The following is a 21,131-nucleotide window of genomic DNA, read 5'->3' as shown; positions in this document are numbered from 1 at the left end:
AGTTTATTTTCTCAAACTTTTCTCTTTGTTGTCAGCCTAGGAAGTGATTTCTCTCTGGGGTTTTCTCTTAGACCTCTCTCATCTACTCCTAGTCTCCCTTAGGACAAGCATGTGACAGATGGAAGTTATTTGCTTTATGACATGATGAAATCAGTTTGCAAAGAAACTGAAGACACAAACTCTTAAATGAAATTCCTCTTCTGTACTCAAGATACATCTAGGAAATCTACTCTTTTTAATAAATTTCTTGGCTATGGTCCAGTCCCTAAGCTGCACTCATTGTAAATTTTCTTTCTATGTTTTTTCTTCCTCTATTACCTTAGTGATTGATGCACTAGGAATTTAACAAAATACTAATTTCTTACTTGTTCATTGAAGGAACAGCAGCCTAACTTTTAAGAATGGGCACAACTCTGTAGTTTAGCTCAAAACTGTTTCCATTCCCGTGCCTCTCATTTCTCTCCTTGAAGATGGCAAATTTAATCATTTAATCCTTTCTGCAACATCCAGTCCTTTCTTCTCTCACTTTTTCTTGTGATTAGCCTTCTTTCATAGACTTTTCCTTCTGAAAGCACCAGTAGATCTGTCTTCCAGCTACTGTTTGGCTTAACTGGAAGACACTTCTGAACAGTCATTTTCACTTAATCTGTGCAGCCAACTGCTCCCTACTCTGACACAGCACTTACAGAGATGGCAGTCTGGTGAGCTCTACTGATGCAAGTATTTTTTATAGTATGACTCACCAGGAAACAAAATGTAGGGATAAACTTTCTATGTAGTTTGCTTTCTACCAAAGCTTACACTGAGAGCTACACAGAAAATTCCAAGATACTGCCCAGTCCTGGCATTTGCACTTTAACATTGGCTCTGAAGATGAAGTACCTGCAGTGCTGGCCATACCATCATTATCTAACAAACACAGATAATATGCATCTTTAGAGCAGCTTTAAATAGTCATAAGTCTACAATATTTCAAAAAGATAGCATCTAAAAGGAATAAATATGAGAGCAAATTAAAGCAGGAAAGAATTACTTTAAGGAAAACAGTATTAATAAAACAACCGATGAAATGTCCCCCTTATGTCCCAACAGATATCCTGATGGTCTCATCCAGTGATCAACCATGCCTTTGCAGGAATACCATTCCTTTGCCAGCCTCCTCTTTGGGTTGCTTTTTAACCACTGCAAAATTTCATAGGCTCTCTGCATCATAAGATTCAGCTAGAGCAGAGCTCATTTAGTAAGGATAAAATGTTCTTGAATGGCTCTGCTTGTGTCTCAGAGTGGCATTAAAATGCGAGGGCAGAGAAAATTAGAGAAGGGTCATTCTGAACTGTCTGCAGAGATTCTTCCCAAGAAGAGCCAAATAAGGAAAAAGATGAATTCAAGTGAAAGGTTAACTGACCAGGGAAAACAGAAAGGATGCAGTTACAAGGGGCTGCTTGAAGCCTGTAGAAAACAATGGCCTCAGCTGTCCAAGGAAGAAGCATCTCCATTCTGCAGCTAGAAAATCATGAACGCTGCCCTGAAGCAAGCCTGATCACATACAGCACAAGAGTTGGGAAGTGCTGATGAAAATTCATGGGCCCCAAGACAGCAAAAATGAACTGATTCAAATAACCCCAACTCATTCACAATGCGCACTTCCTTTGTTGGCAAACTCTGAGGTACTACACACACGACGTTTCATATTTTAATTATTGTTTGGAAAGGACCTGACTCTGTCAACATTACACTGTCAACAGATTACATATCTTAGTCACCTAAGATTTGAGCTTCACTACAGTTTCTATTTGTCACACTATCACTTGCTTGAGTATGTTGCTGTGGATCTGGAGCACTAATGTCAAAGACTACTTACTAAAACCATCTTAAAAGATATTTGTAAAACAGCAGAAAAAGTAAAAGCCAAGAAGTGCTTTCTGTTGTGTCAAGTTTAATGAAATTACTGACTCCATTTTACAGCAAGACCAAACCACAGGGAAAACCATTTACATGCTAAAACTTTATTTTGCCACTTCTGCTACATTTCTGCCATTTCTGATAGTTTCAGCCAAATTCCTAGGTGGCATAATGTGACTGAGATAAATACAAGAGGAAATGGGAGCCAGCATTGCTGGTTTAGAGTGGATTGTAGAACATCAGTAAAACAGCACCAGAAAATTCTGAGAAGCTGCTGGCTAGGTATGGACAGCTTGATAGATGGACAGTCATCCTGGGTCTGGCCAGGAAAGGGTTAATTTTTGGAGTAGCCTGGAGGGGGCATGACCAGGACCTGGAGGTTACTCTGTAACAGCTCACATTATTACCTGAGGCAGGGGAAGGGAGTCTCTTGTGAAGTTCCTCCCAGTTGAGTAAGTCTGGCAGAGGGAGCTGTTGTGAGGGAGCTCCCCTGTCAATTTTTCCTTTCTTGTACTCTCTGTCATTAGTACTGTTGCTGTTACTGTTAATTTTCTTATCTCATTGCTGTTTCCTGTAAATTGTTCTTATCTCAACTCGGGATCTTTACATTTTGTACCTTCAATTCTTATTTCCATCCTGTTGCAGGTTGAGAGGGATGGGAAAGCAGGGAAGCAAGCAAGCAGTGCATGGTTTAGAGAGTCACAGTGGGAGAACTAAACTGGGCAGTACCACTCCTAAAGCATGACAACAGTCAACTGAAATTTTACAATCCTGAACATGGAAATTATCTGAGTGGGCAAATTCTTCTTGGAGTAGGAAGGAATTTTGGTTTACAGATTTCTTCAGATAGTATTTGACTGAACCACATCTAGTTCCTTGGGCACCAAGTCCAGTTTAACCCAATCTAAGGTAACTACTAAAGCACCACAGGTGCTGAGATGGGGGTGAAGTAAGCTGCTGTGTGGTGTTTAGGTCTGAATAGCTCATGGGGCAGCATATGATTGCACAGGAGCAGAGCAACAACTAGATTCTTAATGTGTGCCAATTCACTGTTCAAAATTAGGTAGGGTCAATCCAGACTTCAAAGCATGTTTGAGATCCTCCTGAAATCAGTGGAAACAGATTATTTTATTAAGGATGGTAGATTTCATTAGGTTTTGGATAAAGCTGACAGTAGTGTATGCAACTACAAGTACACATGTTGCCTTTCCATACCTTCTTTTATGTGCCACTTCTACACAGTTCCTGTGTTTGTGTGCTTTCTTTCCTCTTAGGCTATGAAAACAGTAACACAAGCTAGCTCTTATTCTGATATCTACAGAGCACCTATCAGCATGGATCCAGACAAGGACATGTGGATCTTCCTGAGGATGCTAAACAATTAGGAGTGGTGTAGCAGCACTCAGCCTTGCTTGTGCTGCCTGTGTTCAGAATCATTTCTCCCTTCCTCCTGTCATTCTGCCTTTACAGACCATCAAGTGCAACTTGTGGTTTAATTTCAGTAGCTCAGCTGGAGCTTGACAAATGTTGAAACATAAACAAGGAACTGTAATCTTATAAAAGAGCAGGGCATCATGTTCATAATCCTTAGACTATCAGCAATGAGCAAAACAGACAGCAGAAATTAGGTCTAACCTGTATCAAGCAGACACTGCTGCAAAGCCGGCACATTTCTCTTCTATTTTACCCTGAGTGCAGCCAATGCTAATGAAATATTTGACTGCTAAAATCTTTAAACCATCCTGTCGAACCCACACCCTTTTCCCATGATTTTTCTTTGTCTTAGCTTTTAAAAGCAAGGGGATGGTTGTGCTAAGTAATTGAGATTTATTTCCTGAGCAGGGAAATAAACCTCAATATGTAGGCATCAGTCTCACTCCTGCCTGTGTGCATTACCAGCAGGATACAATGCCCTGGGCTGCCCCCTTTATACTCTACAAAAAGCCTTGCAAGGCTACAAATGCAATTCTTGTGAACAGTTTGACACTGCACGTCCTGAACACCCACAGAGTTGAGGCAGAAGCTGGAGCGGAAGACACAAACAAAACATTCCTTCAGTTTTGTCTGCCTTGTTTCACCATTTTTATAGAGGACTGTCGCTTCTTCACCCCATGCTGTCCACCAACAGTTTTACATGTGATTTTGATTTAAAACAAGTTTGTGTTTTCAGCTTGGATTTCTGTTCTTCTCCATGTGGTAGGTTTAGTACTGCAGGATTAGAGCCAGGGAATGTTTCCATCTAAGGTGGCCAATATGAAGTGGATTTTTTACAGAAGTGTTGCACGTTGACACTGCACTTTAGATGTGTGTTAGCTTTCCTCTCTGTTCAGGACAGGACTTTATGCTGAACACTGAAAACAATGCTTTTCTGTCAAGTGGGTGAAGAGCACATCTCACAGACTTGAGAGGAGACATCTGACTTCTGACACTGCTGACCATCTCACACCTTTGTTATCCAAAGGGTGCCAGAGAATGCCATCTGCCTCAGGCACTGAGATGAGGGTGAAGTCAACCCAAGAGTTATGGACAGAGCCTTTGTTTTCTATTGGAAATAAAATTCACACTGGTCTTAACACAGATGCTGTCAGACAGTCTTAAGTTCATAATCCCTTTTGCAGTTCCATGAAAGTCATTTGTTGCTTATGAAAGTGTTCTTCTGGGGAGGCTTTTAAAAATGTGCCTTTTAAAAAATATGCCATAGTTAAGCTCACTGTAAGTATATAAAATAATTATTAGGGCTTTTGCCACTGTATTTCATCCAGTTTGGATTTTGCTTCTGATTTTGGTGTTAGTGTGTCTTCAAAATAGTCTTTGATTCCTCTGGAAGGGAGCACAAAGCAGATAGAAGCACATGAAATAATCTGCTGCTTCACTGGCACTCCCTTATGTAAAGATGGGAGTTAGGTTTGACTGGTGCAAACTTCCAGCATCTGTGGTCAAAATTCAGTGCATGCCAGTGGGATTCTCACAAAGTTATTTTTTTCTCCCTGGTTCTTTAAAAGACACATTAAAAAAAAAAAACCAAAACAAAAAACCAAAACTTCTCCATAATTTATTCTGCTACTTTAAGAAAGAGTAACTGAATTAATTATTGTTCTAGTACTACTGCTTTTGCTGCCCATGATGACCTTACTTTAGTCTTCGGAAATTTTCTTTATAGAGGCTGAGAAACAGGAATTCTTTTGTACTCCTACATGTCCCCATCCAACCATTACAGCAGGATGTTCTTATATGTTCTCAAAAAATGCTCAAAATAGAATGTAAAAGCTCCCTCAAGCTCAAAGTCACATTTATAATTACACATTACAAATGTTTATGCAAATATATTTCATGAGGAATATAAGCTTGTTTAAAGTGTTACCAACATGTAATAACTAAAAAAAGTTATAGGCCTTAGTCTGAAACCAATGTTACTCACTGGAGGACACTGGTCAGACAGTTTAGACTAAAGGCATCCACAGTGAAAATCCTATCAAACGTTTAAGAAAAGCAATCATATTTTATTAAACTCTCAAACTGGCTTAAGAATCATAAATTAAAATAAAGCAAATTCTGGCTTATTCTAACGTTGTACTTTTTGCAATAAAAAGTACTTTCATGTTGCACATGAAATTCACCAAGTAAGACAGTATTATTTACCATAATAATAATACTTGTAGCAAAAAAATGAAAATTTTCTCTTGAATGAAATAGCTGTTAGCAAGGAAATTCAACAAGTTGTATAATATATGGTTGCAATTCTAAGACTATCAAAATAAATGGAAATACTATTATAGATGTCAGTGGATTCTGGTTTAAACTCCATGCTAATTTTCTGTTTGATGCATTTTCATTCTAATGTTTTACTATAAAAGATGCAGATTTTCTTACATTTACCTAATGTTTCACATACCTTTGTATCATGACCCTGTCTTAAAGATCTATGTGTTCAAGACCTATATTCCATGATGATAAAGTTCTTAGAGCTACAAATAGGACTATGTGGCTCTGAAGGTTATTGATGTGTATGGGATTACTCATGCCATTAAAACTTAAAGTGAATATCAGCCTGCCTAATTGGAATCCATCCCTATATGAATTAAATGAAGGACATATGATCTATTCTTTAAAATATATTATCTTTATATAAACTTTGAAGTGCTAGCTGATTATTACATATATACTTTTGAAAATTGATTTTTAAAATATTTAAATATTTCTTCCACTTCCACCCTTTCATTGTCTGAAGGAAAATCATAAACCTTTAAATAAATCTTTGGAAGCTTTTAAAACACAACTAGTGATCATTTTCAGAAGGAGCAAAAATATTAAGCTTTGCCCAACTTCAAGGAAATATTTCTTCTTGCAAGTGGAACATCAAAGAACTGGTGCATATAACACATCAAGCTGTAGAGCTGGCAAGCATCCACTGCCATGTCCAGATATGAAAGGACATAAAAGTGTTATCATTTTTCAACATTTTACAGTTGCCATTACAGGCATTTTGCTGTAAATCATCTGCTGCAAATAACAAGCTTTATACTGGCTGGAGTAAGAGAATGAAATGCTTATCTGATCATTTGGTAGATCATCTGACACTTGTTGAGAACAGCAGGCTATCACCTGGGGTAAAGCACTCCAGCCCAGATGAAGGCCCCACTATCAACAGAACTCTGCACATGTGTTTCTGGTATGGAACACATGCTGCAAGAAAATAAAAAGAGCCCGAGTATATCTGTCAGCTTGGTGCCTTTGAACCTTTCTGGATGAATAGTGCATTAAGCACCAATCCTCTCTAGTGAAATCAGGGTTCTACTGATGATGGAGATGAGAGTCACTATGCACACAGAACCAAGACTTTACCTTGTGTCTTCCCAGAGCAAGTGTCAGTCAACCATTCAATCCGTGCATGTACAAAACAAAACTTTAAAGCCTGTATCCTCTAAAATATAATCAAAGTAAGCTCTAAAGTGTATTATTCTGTTTTCTAAGTAAGACAGTATTCTGTCCCTACTCCTGCATCTCAACTGACTGATATGATGTATTTCCACCACAATTCAACTTGGCAAAGTTTGAACTGAGCTTGCCTTTTAAAAGAAGGACTGTAACTGATGAATATTTATAAAGATGAGAACATTAAGCCTTAAAATTTCAGATTACTCTTATACTAGAATCAATTTTTGCCCTCATATTTTACTTATCTTTATCAGTGACAAAATAGACAAAATATCTTTATCTATGACAAAATAGAGTGAACTTTAACCATGTTAAACCATGTGAATTTTAACCATAAGAAACAAATAACTTTAAGGTGCTCCCCAAACCCAGTCCTTTGACACTAGAAAACAAATCAAATTTATGTCTCCAAAATTAATTTTTCATATAGTACTACAGAGCCATACAAATCTTGGTCTGCAAATAAGACAAGTGCTTTAGCATCTATCTATCTATCATCTATCTATCTATCTATCTATCTATCTATCTATCTAATCTATCACCTCTGTAAGGATTACCAAGTAAATTTGTATGTTTGCACTTGTTGTGCTGTGAGGTGGCAATCCTAGAAAGGCATACACACCTTCCTGAAAATCAGGGTCTCAAAGAAGCTTAAAACAGATAGAGAGAAGTTGCTGCAGACAATACACAAGCTTGTGTGAGAGAACTGCTGACTGGGAGAAGAGTGAGCTCTCTAAACCTGACAGGAACATGATTCTGGATTCTGCATAAAAATTTCCTCCAGATTTTTTTTTTACCCCAAACAAAGTAACTACATACTTGCTTTTACAGTTCTGTTTTCTTTTGGGTGAAAAATCCATCTGGATTGCAATAAAGCACTCTGCATATTAGTTCAGCAAGAAATTATTTTAAAATATAATAAGAGTCATGTACCATCAACTTCCACAGAAAGCAATGAAGTTATTTCCTTTAGGTATTACTTCAGGAATTTACACTAGAAACACAGGAAAGACCAATCTCAATATTTTCATCTATAAGAACTTTCACAGCTGTGATCAGAGTGACCAAATACATGTGCTTCACACAAAGATGTAATTTTCAGTTACTTACTGCTATGCTTCCCTCAGGGAGCTTTGCTGGTTGCACTTTATATGGCATGCTCTTAACTTCAAAGGAAACATTGGAAGAAAGACTGTAGAGATAATTTTTTCTCTGAAATGATAGAAAAGAAAGAAATTATTAAACCCCATGTTTATATTTGAAAGCATTATGAAAGATAAGCAGACAAAAAAACTCCAGAGCACTGATTTCATAAGTCAAAGATGGTTTCTTTTGGTGAAGAATGCAGGAATTGAGACCTGTATGTGTCCATGAGACAAATACAGCATAAAGCTGCAATACAAAGGCCACATGTTCAAAATGGGGAAGAAGGGTTAGATATGCAGAAAGATACATACAGTTGTTTCTCATATTTCTCTCTGAAATTGGTGAGTTAAAAGCATGGGTGAAGTTTATGGGGTGTCTATGTTTTAAACCCTCACTCTGCTGAATAAGCTCAACAACCAGCATTGGTGTATTGAGAACATTTACAGGCCTATGTTGAGACCAGGCTGGTAGAGCTTCCTGATAGCATCAAAGAAATGGCTGTGCCTTCCCACCAAACAATAGAAGGAACAACCATCTTTGAACTTCATTTACACAGAATCACAGAATAGTTTGGGTTGGAAGGGCCCTCTGGAGATCAGCTAGTCCAACCCCTCTGCCAAGGCAGTCACCAAGACCAAGCTACACTTAGAACTGGATTGACTTCCTATTGCAGTGGAGCTCAAGAATCCTACCCACCTTGCTTGTTTACTAAGTTGTATCAATATGAGAGGAATGTACAGCAGCCATTGTTTAACTGGCCACCTAGTAAAATATTTATATAGCTGTTACTAAGCATTTCAACAAACTCAAATATTGTGTGCAGACAAAATATGCAATTGATTTGCTGGGTGACACTACATGGCAACTCATCTTGTATATCCCTTCCCATGTAAATCTGGGGTAGTGATATGGATCTTCTTTGAAAGTGCTTCAATATTCTCTGAGAAGCATTAGATTGTTAAGTGCTAAAATGGTCAATGGAATTCAGAGGGCTAGGAGTTATGACTGTTAGATCCTTTTTCTATATCATTATTATTATTATTATTATTATCATCATCATCATCATCCTATTTTTGCTACCTGTCTTAATCCTTTATGAAATATGATGACCAGATTTCATCACAATATTTGGCTGATGATTTACAGAAATACAGAGCCTTGTAAGTAAAGCAGTCATTCCTTTTGTGACCAGCTTTTTCAATCCAGCATATTTGGAACACCGTTGTCACTTTCTGAATCTCCTTCTGCAAAACCTTCTCATTCCTTCTATTCCTCACACATTTACGAGTTTTTCTCCATTGACAAGATTTGGTTCCTGTGTGATTGTTCAACATCTTTTCCTTAGTTTTTCCCTGTAGTTTCCTGTTGCATCAAAAACATAAACCCTCTCAAAGAACTGTTTTCCTCTTTCAGCTGTTTTGTTGAGCCAAGACTGAGGAAAAAGACCCCTCGATAATTCTGGCTACGATTTCTTTCCTTTGCTGATGGAGAAAGGTTTATTTGTGAAAATGACCTGAAATAAGTATAATATAAGCCTGGGAGCCAGCGTGGATGCATTTGAATGACCATGGCCCAAATCAAAGTTTTCATAGAACTGCTGTGGTTGGAGAGCATATTTGGAATTTGTTTCCTCCAAGCACAGGCACAGTAGAATCAACTAGAGCAGCATGCTCATGACCATGTCAAGTTAGGGTTTGAATATCTCCAAGAAAGAAAACTCCACAATCTCAAGAGGAAACCTATTCCAGTTTTTTACTACCTTCCAAGTAAAAAAGGGGCTTTTTAGTGTTTAAATGGAATTTCCTGTATTTCAATTTGTGCTTTCTCCCTGTTCCTTGATATTAAGAAGTGCGTTCTTTACTCCCACCAATCAGGTGTTTACAACTGCTGATGAGATCCCTCCTGAGCTTTCTCTTCTCCAGAAGAGAGAAGAGAACTGAACATTCTCATATCTCTCAGCCTCTCCTGGTATATCGAATGCTCCAAGCCCTTAATCATCATTGTGGCTTTTAGCTGGGCTTGTTCCAGTATATCCACAATCACCTCAGGGAGCCCAGGACTGAACTCCAGGTCTGTTTTATCAGTGCTGAGTACAGAGGAAGAATCAATTCCCTTGGCCTGCTGGCAATGCTCTTCCTAATGCAGCCCAGGAGGTTGTTGACTTTCTTTCCTGCAAGGGCACACACAGTGGCTCATGTTCAACTTTGCGTCCCACAGGACTCCAAGATCCTTTGCTAGAACACTGCCTTCCAGCTCATTGGTTGCACCACTACACAGGATTAGTCCTCTTATGGTACAGCACTTTGCATTTCCCTTTGTCACCCTTTATGAAATTCCTGCCAACTCACTTCTCCAGGCTGCTGAGGTTCCTCTGAAGGGCAGGACAAACAACTGGTCTATCAACCACTCCTTCTACTTCACTACCATCTGCAAATTATCAGGCTATCAGGTTGGTAAGCATGATATCCCTTTTGTAAATCCATCCTGACAGCTTCCAATCATCTTCCTGTCCTTGAGATGTTTGCAAAGGGCTTCCACATTTTTTTCTCCATCACCTTCTCTTCTCAAGGATTGAAGTAATGCTGACTGACCTGTAGTTCTCTGAATCCTCCTTGAAGACAGGTGTTACCATATGCTTTCTTGCAGTTTTCAGGAACTCTCCCAAGTCACCATGAACTTTCAAAGATAATTGAGAAAGGTCTCACATTCTCATTGCCCCTCCCTCAGGATTTCTATCTGTATTCCATCAGGTTCTTTAGACTTTTGTACGTCCAATTTGTTTAAATGTTCCCCTATCCTTATATCCTTCCACTGAAGATAAATGTTGATAGCTGCAAGTTTCCTCTCTGGTTGAAGAGACCTTGGTTTACTGTATGCAGATTTTCTCCATAAAGGCAAAAGTGATGGAGGGAGGCCTTGGGTAACTCAGTCTTTTCTATGTCCCATTCAGCGGAAGTCCCATATTTTCCTTAGTCTTCTTTTGGCTGCTGATATACTTATAGAAGCCTCTTTGATGCCCTTCAAATCCCTTGCTAGGCTTAGGTGCTGGTGGGCTTCTGCTTTCCCATCTCTGTCCCTGCATTCTCAGACACTCTCTACATTCCTTATCCAACCCCTGCACAGGGTCAACTGACTCTGCTTCCACCTCTTTTATGTTTCACAGAATCATAAAGATTGGAAAAGACCTCCAAGATGATTGAGTCCAACCTTTAACCTATCACCATCTTTGTACGTCTGAGCTGCATCAAGATGGCAAAACCACTTGTCAAGATGGACAGTTCTTGAGCTTAAAGGATGATGATCCAGGAGAATCAGTAGTTCTTCTGGACTGCTCTTTTTTTTCAGGACAATCTCCCATGGACTTCTTCCAAACAGATCCCTGTAAAGGGTGTTCTCCTGAGCTCCAGGGTGGTAGTTCTGGTATTTGCCTTGTCCATTCAGTCTCCTTTTAAAAAACTAATTTTCTCTGCAAATATAGGAGGGTGATAAAAAGCCAGCACATTTATTGCCTTCTGGAACTAATTTTGCTATGCCATAATTTTGTTCTTTTAAAATATTGAGAGCAGCTGAATGGTTAGTATCAGAAAATTCAACCTCTCCTTGGGGCCTATACTAGGAAAGAGCAATATTAAAAAATCTGTCTCAAACAACTACACAGGCATAGTCAAATCAGCTGCTTAACACAGCATCAAATGAAAGGGAACTATCAGTATCTATCTATTTCTATCAATTGTGTTTGAAATGAAAAATTAGACTTGCTAAATAAGTAGTTTTGTACACATTCATGGTGCTGATCATCTATGAGGTGATATTCAGAAAAATAACTTCTCCTTATCACATTAATTATTTTCCATTTCCAGACTCAAGACATTCTTCAGCCCTAGATTCCTCCTCACACAAAATCTCAGCATGTTTCTGTGACTCTGCATTCAGAAAAAAACACCTGAAAAAAACCTTATATTTTCAATCCTAAGCAATTCATATCAAGCAGGATTCTGGATATGATTATATGATTTATAAACATAATCTGTAATGGATAGAGCAGAATATGTTATATTATTGAAGAAGTAGACATTAGACATTCAGCCGGATTGGCTAAGGTACAGTAAAGGCATTAACTCTGTTGAAACCTCCTATAAAGGAAACAGCAGTAATGGAAAAATAAAGCCTTTCATACATGGCTTATTTCATTTTCAGCTTATATCAGCAACAAGAACATCAGAGGAGGGTACTTCCTGTGGATTAATGCTTGGCTTGGGTTAATAAGCTTGGGTTGTGACCACAGCTATCAACTCGTGTCAACCCTTGATTAGCTCCTGGAAATGCTGGGAAACAGAAATGGAGAACTATAAAAGACTAGAGAGTATTTTCCTGCATTTACAGAATTATGTGTTTGTGGCAAAGGACTTAAAAACAATGACTGTGGTCAACATTGGCTGCAAACAGGATTCTTACTTGTACTAACACCTTTGAGATAGAAGCAGCTGTCTTTCCTACAGCCTTTTTAATAATTCTCAAGCCAATTGCAAGAAACAGCATTTCTTTACCATATCATTTTTTAAATAGTGTATGTTTAAATATTCAGTATTTACTGGAAGCTGCAGGACTTGTGGTTTGAAATTCAAGCTGAGGACTTAGTCATGGCTCAGAGGAGGGAGAAGAAATGATCTGGTATTTGTGTCAGTGCTTAATGATCAACAGTAGAGAGCCCAGCCTTAACTACACTGGTCTTCTGTGGTTCCCCTTGTGTTAGAACAAGCAGAACCTGATCCTGTGCTCGTTGCTGAGACAGTCGTTTGCAATATTCTGGGAAGCAGGCAAAACATGGCCATCCCCTGTGTTGCCTGCGTAGAAGATCCTGATGATTTACTTATTAAAGCTTCTCTCTCTACATGCTTTTGTTTCACAAATAGATTTTTGAATTGAAGCCTTTGTCTTCTTTAAAACTTGCAAGACAAAAAAGCCGCCAGAAATGAAGGAAAGTGTTCCCAATAAATATTGAGTGCAGTGTTTTCCCTCATAAAATTGAGACCAAAATAATGTGAGAAGTGATGGAAATCTTTGACAATTTGAAAGACTGTTCACCAGGCTCCAGTGGGATGCTGGTGCATTCTGCAGGAAGCTCAAGCACAGACCTACTGACCTTCACAAAGCATCTCTAAGGCATGCAGGCATCCTGGTCAGAGAGCACACTGAAATGCAGGGACAATTCTGGATCCCAGGGAGCTAGACTGAGGCTAGGAGGAACAAAATCTTTAGCAGCTTAAAGACTGGCAGATCATTGCTGTTCTGCAGGTTTGAATAGTTCAGCTACTGGAGAGAGTCCCCAGAATGACTCTGCTCCATTGCCTCTATGGAGAATTGTTCAGGCTCTTGGAAATCCTTTTTTTTTTTTCTGCTTAGATGTAGCCCAGTGAAGTCTCCCTAGATGAAATGCCCATACTTCCCCGATGGCAAGCTGCATGCTGTGGTGATATTTTTATCCCAAGAACGGACAACTTTTGCACATGGAGTTCAGTGCTGTTACAACAATTTTGGCACTGCTTGATTAACATTTGTTTCCCCTTGTATCTGCTGGAGTCTGGCACACTTTAAAGACAGGAGGGTAAGCAATACCTTTTAAATACATGCTTTGGGAATTCATTAGCTTGCTTTCTTTGACCAATACCTCCCAAAACCTGAAGTGCTGCCAAGAGAGTGTAGAGCTCATACAACTACTTCTTCTTAATAATTTGTTTAAAAATGTACATGTGACTCTGTACACACGGTAAATTGTATTTGTGCCATTTGTGGCAAGAGGATATCTCCACCCAAACATAGCTGTGACCAAAGAAAATACTCTGAAAAATCAACACATCCTTCTCTTTATCATTATATTCTCTCACTTCACATATTATATTTTTTACATTCATTTTGACAGCCTATTTTACGTTATAATGGAGGCAGCTATTTTGTTGTGATTCCAAAAGATTTCAATAAAGATAATAATGGTTATCAATCTAAGATGTTTATTTCTTCATATACCTAACATTACCTATACTGTAACACATCTAGGAAGAGTCTCATGTTCTGCTCTTGCTAACACTGAAAATATTTTAAATAAAAATGAATTAAAACAAAACTAGCCCATACCCAAAAGACCTCCAGGTAGTTCAGCCCCATGCAGAGGTCTCTTTTTTTTCCTAGCCTTCATTCCACATAAACAATCAAATCGAGTATAATATAATATTTTTGGCCACAACCAAAGTTTTTGTTTTTTCAAATAGCAATAGTGTTTTGATGCAACGGAAAATTTTGTTGATGACTTCCTCCTTTTGTTATTATATGTGCCTTGAAGGGCAGCACATAAAATTTTTGGCTTTTAATTCTCAGTCTGGATTAAAATAATCTACTTAAACTTCCATATATAGCCTATAAATGGAAATGAATGAGGGCACAAGATGTCTCTCTCACTAATTTTTCTGTTTGACCACTTCCATCCACACATAGGGAATTTAGGTTGGCTGCAGAATTATTCTTTGAAAATACTAGGCAATCTTCCCTGGACTGAGATGTTTTCCACTGGACATAGAAAGAGGTTCTGGGCTGGAGGATGCTGAGGATAGAAATTATTGTTCCTTGGGGTCATATTCCACTTACAGATCGAATAATTGCTCCCATAGTAAAGATGAGAGGAAGAAAAGTGAACAAATAAAGGACCTTGTACAAGAGGATCTCTCACCTGTCTCACATCACCTCCACCAGTTCACCTTTGTTTTGAGCTCCAAGCCTCTGCCAGCACACATGTGCTGCAGTCTGTGTGGCCCCACAGACCGTCTGCATTTTTCCTCTAATGGCCTTTGTGTAGCTGAACTGAATCCTTACCAAAAAAGCATTACCTGGCCTAGAGAACTTCTACCACACTAAAGAGGCTCTGAGTTCACCAGTAATAAAATATGGAGATTCTTAACAAAATTTATCATTAGAACGTGCACTCCAATAGTGGTGACAGCTCCAGGTTCCAGGCAATGAAGGCAAAGGTGGATGCCAGGACTAGGAGAACTTGTAGTTGATGGTACAAACCAAGGTGTTACATCATGGTCTTCCTCATTTTCTATACCCTTCCAGACCTCTCAATTTCTTTTTATATCCTTGGTGCAGCTTCAGCAGAAGGGAACACCATCATATTGTAAAGCAGGGATGTGGGGCCTCTCAGGCTGAGTTTGAATTGAATTTGTGCCTTCCAGTCCTGAATTCTCTAATCATTGGACTGCCAGCTCTTGCTTCTGGGAATAAATATGAAATAAACCAAGTCCTCTTCAAGTCTTTCATCTAATTCTATAGGTGCCTTCTAAATAATTTTTGGATTTTGTGTTAATAAAGGGTGAACATATTCTTAAATCCTGATATGGGTGCCTATCCTCCTGATAAGGAGTAGCCCTCATGCACCAACCTGATGGTTAATGCAAGTCACTTTGTCTGAGGTATCTCATTTTCTCCATGTGTTGAACATAGACCTTAGGTATTTAGTTTCATGTTTTGGATACCAAAACAGGTATCCAAAACCTGTCAGGCAGTTAAGAGTGTTGCAGCACACATCACCATTAATATGCCAAGCATATATTTCCATTTTTAGGCATCTAAAAAGAAACAGGATCAGTGCACATTCAGAAACATTGAAATAATGAATATTTAACAGAGAAGCCAAAATATGACTTTGGGTACCAAGAGAGCACCAAAATGCAGTGGTGCTTCTCTTGCTTTTCAACTTTTTCTGACTAAAACTAGATTTTCCTCCCTTCTAACTATTAAAGTTCATGTGATCAGGAGTGCCAAATTCACATATCTGGAACTGCCAAAAAGTCAATACAATTATATTCAGTAATATTAAAAGAAAATACAATAAACTTCAAACTTCTTGGGAACCTTACACATCCTCTGTGGTTTTGTAGATTACTGCCTCCCCTACCTCTCCCAGAAGGAGATTTGTATCATTATGAGACATTTTCAGTACAGGATGAAACAGTAGCTAAGAATGCACTGAGTTCCATATCCCACAATGCTATAACTTCCAAAGAGCTTGGAGCCTGAAGGTTGTTACAAATCAAACAGATTATACAGCTTCATCACTTAGAAATGCATTTTCAAAACAGATGTTTCACTAGCCAGCTCTGAGTCTTAGACTAAAAAGTACTCATCCATGCAAAGAATACTGGACCAGATCCCCTTGGGTCTCCCTCAGATGACTCAGAAATATGATCAGACAAATGGGGACATAATGGAGTCCCATCAGAACACAATATAACATAACCATGTAAGGTTGTTTCTGTTTTGAACAAATCAGGCTATTATGTGCCTGATCAGCAAGTCTGAATCCAAAAGTCAGCTCTACTAGAGAGTGCATATTTACAGACACACTTTGAAGTTACTCCAAAAACGTATGTGATTCTTCTTGGCCTTTGCACAATGTCTGTCTCTATCTTTGTTGGTTGGTTAGGAAATTTGGGCTGCTTTATTTATTCAAATGTGTCTAATCACTGCACGTCATTTAGCTGTTATTTGTTATGGGAGTTTGGGTTTTAAGGTTACAGGTTACAACTGTCAGGAGACAAAAGGGTCAGCTGTTGTCAGTTAAACTAAGTGGAAGAGGAAGGAGTCACTCAATACATGACAGGTCTTCTGTGGCAACAAAATACACATGTTTGCCCATATAACTTCGATTAAAAACATTAGTTATTTCACCCTAGCATAAATTAATCACTTCCAATAAAATCCTTCTCAGGTTTGCATTAGCCTATCTATAAGAAGAAAAAACATCCTGACACTGTGTTCTCGGCTTTAATGAGCACAAAAAATATCTTCTGCAAATCATCATGTGAATTATAATTTAAATTATAACACAGTTGAGGAATGTTGCATGTCACCATTATTCTGATTTCTTTGGCATATGAAAACTTTTACATTAACTTTTACATGAACTGCAATGCTTCTCTAGAGACTTTTACCCTAAGTTTCTTTACAAAAGCATGACAGTGGGTTTCAGTCTGGCCCTTGAACAGTCCTTCCTGAGTCACAATAATCTCATCCTGATTATTTTAACTGCATTTTAATCCTCAATTTGAATCTGCTGATTTCAGCCTAGTTAACAACAGTTGCAGACTTACTAAGAGAAGATTGTGCCCTTTTTAGGAAACTAATTATGTTCTACAGTCTTTTATGGTGATGGTTGTGTAACTGTTAATTTTAAAAGGGGCTGTGAAAAGGGAACTGTTTTGAGATGAGTGGAAGGAAGACAACCAGACCCTAGGACACTATTTACTGTCTCCAAGTTTGCATGTGAAATAAAGATCACGTTATTCTGGCATATAATTAGACATAAATGGGGCGATGCAACAGTTCTCTGGGAACCACCTTTTTCTACTTAGGAAAAACATTCTGTTGCTTTGAGTGGAATTTTTCTGATTCTTAACAAGAATTGCAAATTACTATTGAAAGGACACAGAAATGTTTACAGGGAAAAGGTAAAATCACAGCCCATAAAAAGTCTTGTTTGATAGCAAGGGTATGTAAGGCCAGTGGAGTAGTCTGGTAGGAGTGTTTCCCATGAGGTCTTTCCTCCCTGTGAATCTACAGGATGGCTCACCCTTGTCCCTGCCCACAAGCTGGTGTAACATTCCAGGAGCTCACTGAGTGAAGGGAGGTGCAGGCAGAGCAAGCAGGATTTATTGAAGAGCAAGGAGGAGCTAAAGGGACTGCAGCACTGGCATTGCCTGGGGTGTTTGCACACAGCCATGTCCCAAGGCTCAGTTTTGACCCTTCTCCCCATCCAGATCAGACAGAGAGATGTTTCAAATCAGCTGGATAATGCAACCTCTGAAGACACCTTTCTGTCTTGTCACTGTCTACAGAGTCAGCAACCAGCTTTGGCATCTAACTTTCAGATTACTAAAATTTCATAAAATGAGTGCCACTGCTCCTGCAATAAACATGCCACTGAATTTCATGCAGTTATACTTGTTCTGAACCTAAGTCAGTCCAACTAAGGTTAAACCCCAGAAAAAGATTATGTTTTTACTAAGAGTTATCCAAAAAAAGGAGATTTCGTGTCTTCTGTAGCTAGTTTATTTCAATTGTCACACATCTTCTGTCACAGCCAAAAACTCAGAGAAATTTTCTCATTAATTTTGTTTAACTCATTGTTTCTCATTAATTTTGTTTAACTTTAATCTCTTACAGATATTTATTGACATATACTAAACTAGGCTTAGTAAAATCCTAATGAGGCTAATTTCCACTGAAATAGCTGTAAATAGCCCAGAAACTTTATCTAAAGATCTGTGCACAGGATTTTTTCACCAGACCTACTTTTTGGCCCTTACAGAGTTAATTATATTTCACCAGCAGAATGATGAGGAGGAAGACTTGACTGGATCTGGAATACATCAGGCTCAGTTCCTAGTAAGGAAGGTAGCTAAGGGAGCTTTATCTTTCACTTGGTGAGGAAAATAATGAAGATTCTCTGTTATTGTTTGCCCACTGCAGTGCTCAAAATTGCCACACATTGTTCCAGTCAAGGATAATATCTCTGCTTCTCTCTGTGTGTTAGGAACAGAGAACAGAGAACCAGTGCAATGAAGTTCTTACCTGAACTTAACAGGGACTAGCCTATGTGAGCTTGTCCAGCAGTCTCTTAATGGAATTTGGAAAAAATGGAATCAAATGTCCATTCTATTTCCCAATAGATATGTTTCTTCTATAGCTGCAGGGATGTTACATACTGGTACTTTCTGCCCTTTGCAAAAGCTTGCACCAAATGATGTCCATCCCAATTCCCAGATTTGAAAGGACAAAGAGACATCCAAGCTGTCATACTTTTGGGCTTAAATTTGAACCAGACCTTGCCTTTTTTTGCACTAGCAGATGACTCACTCAGCAAACCTAAATGAGGCACAACCAGTCTAGAGTATCTAGACATAGCTAACATTTTTAAAATACGATTCCTCTTAAAAACATTTTATTTGTGTTAATCAAACTGAAGAAAGGACATGAAATTTTCTTGGGGTGGATTGTTCATAGAAAGAAAATGCACTGACAAATCAGGAATTATTTCACTTAGTCTCTGAAAGGATGTCCTCTGTTACTGAGAGAGACAGAAATCTTTTTTCTTCAAGCAAGGCCAGATAGTGAGGACAGAACTTAAGTGCTCTTCAGTCACAGTGGTCTTACAACAGCTTTTGGAGAAGAAACACAGAATGTGACCTGGCCTCCTGACAGCTAGGTAGAAAAACCTTTCAAGTCACCCTTTCAAGTAACCACTGACATAGTCCTGTACACCAAGAGAAACCAATGACCTCCCAAAAGTTTGCACCCATTATGGATTTGGTTAGCTACTGAGCTGGCATTCAACTTTCTGGAAATCTTATCCTATCTGCTCTCATTTCTCCAGGAAAGCAAGTGAGGATGAATTTCTTTGGTCTACTTTCATATTTGAGGGAAGGGAGAAATTAACTTCAAAGGCATGAGGATCTTAATTTAAAGCTGTAAACTGAAGATCCTCAATTCTTCTCTTGCTAAGGTAAGAGGTACCCTGCATATAAAGAATTCTTCTCCCACAGCTGTAGGGAACACAGGAAAGGTTCTTACATTCCAGATAGAAAGACTGGGAAATCCTGAATTCCTTGAAAAACAAGCCAATAATAAATCAGCTTGATCAAGACAGGAGATGCAGGTATTTCTTAATAAGAGCAAATGGAATTATAAATTTCTCAGTGTATTTTCCATCGTTAAAGGTATGACAACTACACAGTAAATACAGACACAAGGCCAGCTATGAGGCAAAGCTAACAGTAAAATCCCTCTGCCTTACAAAATCATAGAATAATTTGGGTTGGAAGGGAACTTTAATTGAAGATGTCCAGGCTGCCATAAGCGTGGACATCTTCAATTAGTACAAACTGCTCAGAGTCCAATCTGACCTTGAATGTTTCCAGGCATGGGACATCTGCCACCTCTCTGGGCAACCTGTTCCAGCATTTTAGCACCCTCATTTTGAAACACTTCTTTCTTGCATCTAATCTAAATAGATTTTCAACTTGTAGTTGAAAACCATTACCCCTTGTTTTATTGCAACATGCCCTGCTAAAAGATTTGTTCCCATCTTTCTCAGAAGACCCCTTTAGGTACTGGAAGGTGCTATAAGCTCTTCCTGCAGCCTTCCCTTCTCCAGGCTCAACAACCCCAGCTCTCTCAGCCTTTCCTCACAGGAGAAGTGTTTCATTCTTCCAGTCATCTTTGTGGCCCTCCTCTGCCCTCACTCCAACAGGTCCCTTTATGCAGTGTGAATATAATCCTGAGAGCAGAAGTTGGAAATGCAAGAATTTGCAAAGAGAAGCTGTATTTTTTTCCATCATCTACACTGCCCCTTTCAGCAGTAAGACAGATGTCACTACATGAGTGTCGTGTATCATATGAGTTTGATGCATATTACTCTTCCCTGGATTAATAGAGAATGAATAACAATGAATGTTTGAGCTGGACATAGTGTACATGATACACTCTTTGGCTCCAAGAAAAACCTTCCACTGGAAAAGAGGTTATAAATGCAGGACATCTGGGTCAGTCCAGGAAAGCAGAAGCAAAACCAGGAGAGGTATTTAAAAATAATCTTGGCATCTTCAAGTAGGATTCAGGACATAAATTTGAGAAGGAGTGATAGCAAGAAAAAAAAAAGTAAGCAGCATCCAAAAAACCTGGACAGGAACCAGTGAGATGTTATCTTCAAAGAAAATGGTAACAAGAAGTATTTACATTTGCCCCATTTAATTTATTAATTTTTATTTTAAAATATCTGCTTAAATAAATTATTTTTATATGTGTATAGAAAGAGATGTTTGTTTGCATTACCTCCAGGAATGTTTGCGCCCAGAGCCGGGACCTGATTTTTAGTGCAGCACTCTTTCCTCTTTCCAGCTGTCCCACAGTGCACGAAATTAAGACACACTTCACATTTGTACAGTTCTGAGCAAAAAATAAAGGGAAGACATACTTATGTTTTGAAAACAAAATCATTTTCAAATGCTGTAAATAAGTAAAAACAAATAAACTTTTCCTTAAAGAGCTAAATAGTTTGAAATCAGTAATTTTATCTAATATATTGTGAGATACCCCAT

The 21,131-nt window shown here is 38.5% G+C and overlaps 1 protein-coding gene across 1 annotated transcript in view; it reads right to left on the bottom strand.

The window, feature by feature from the left end:
* ITGA8 (integrin subunit alpha 8) overlaps positions 1-21,131 on the bottom strand; it is a 113,226-nt gene that overhangs the window by 6,199 nt on the left and 85,896 nt on the right. Inside the window, exons 27-28 of the mRNA XM_071428920.1 lie at positions 20,866-20,979; positions 7,948-8,049 (exon numbers count right to left, since the gene is read on the bottom strand). Of these exons, the coding sequence (XP_071285021.1) occupies positions 7,948-8,049; positions 20,866-20,979 (216 nt within the window). The remainder of the gene's footprint in view (positions 1-7,947; positions 8,050-20,865; positions 20,980-21,131) is intronic.

This window comes from Agelaius tricolor, unplaced genomic scaffold (genome assembly GCF_023055355.1).
Source record: "Agelaius tricolor isolate 1412-34295 unplaced genomic scaffold, bAgeTri1.0.p SCAF_6, whole genome shotgun sequence".
NCBI classification, from domain to species: domain Eukaryota; kingdom Metazoa; phylum Chordata; class Aves; order Passeriformes; family Icteridae; genus Agelaius; species Agelaius tricolor.
Note: the sequence above shows the minus strand (reverse complement) of the source record. Positions and strands in the feature narration are given on the sequence as shown.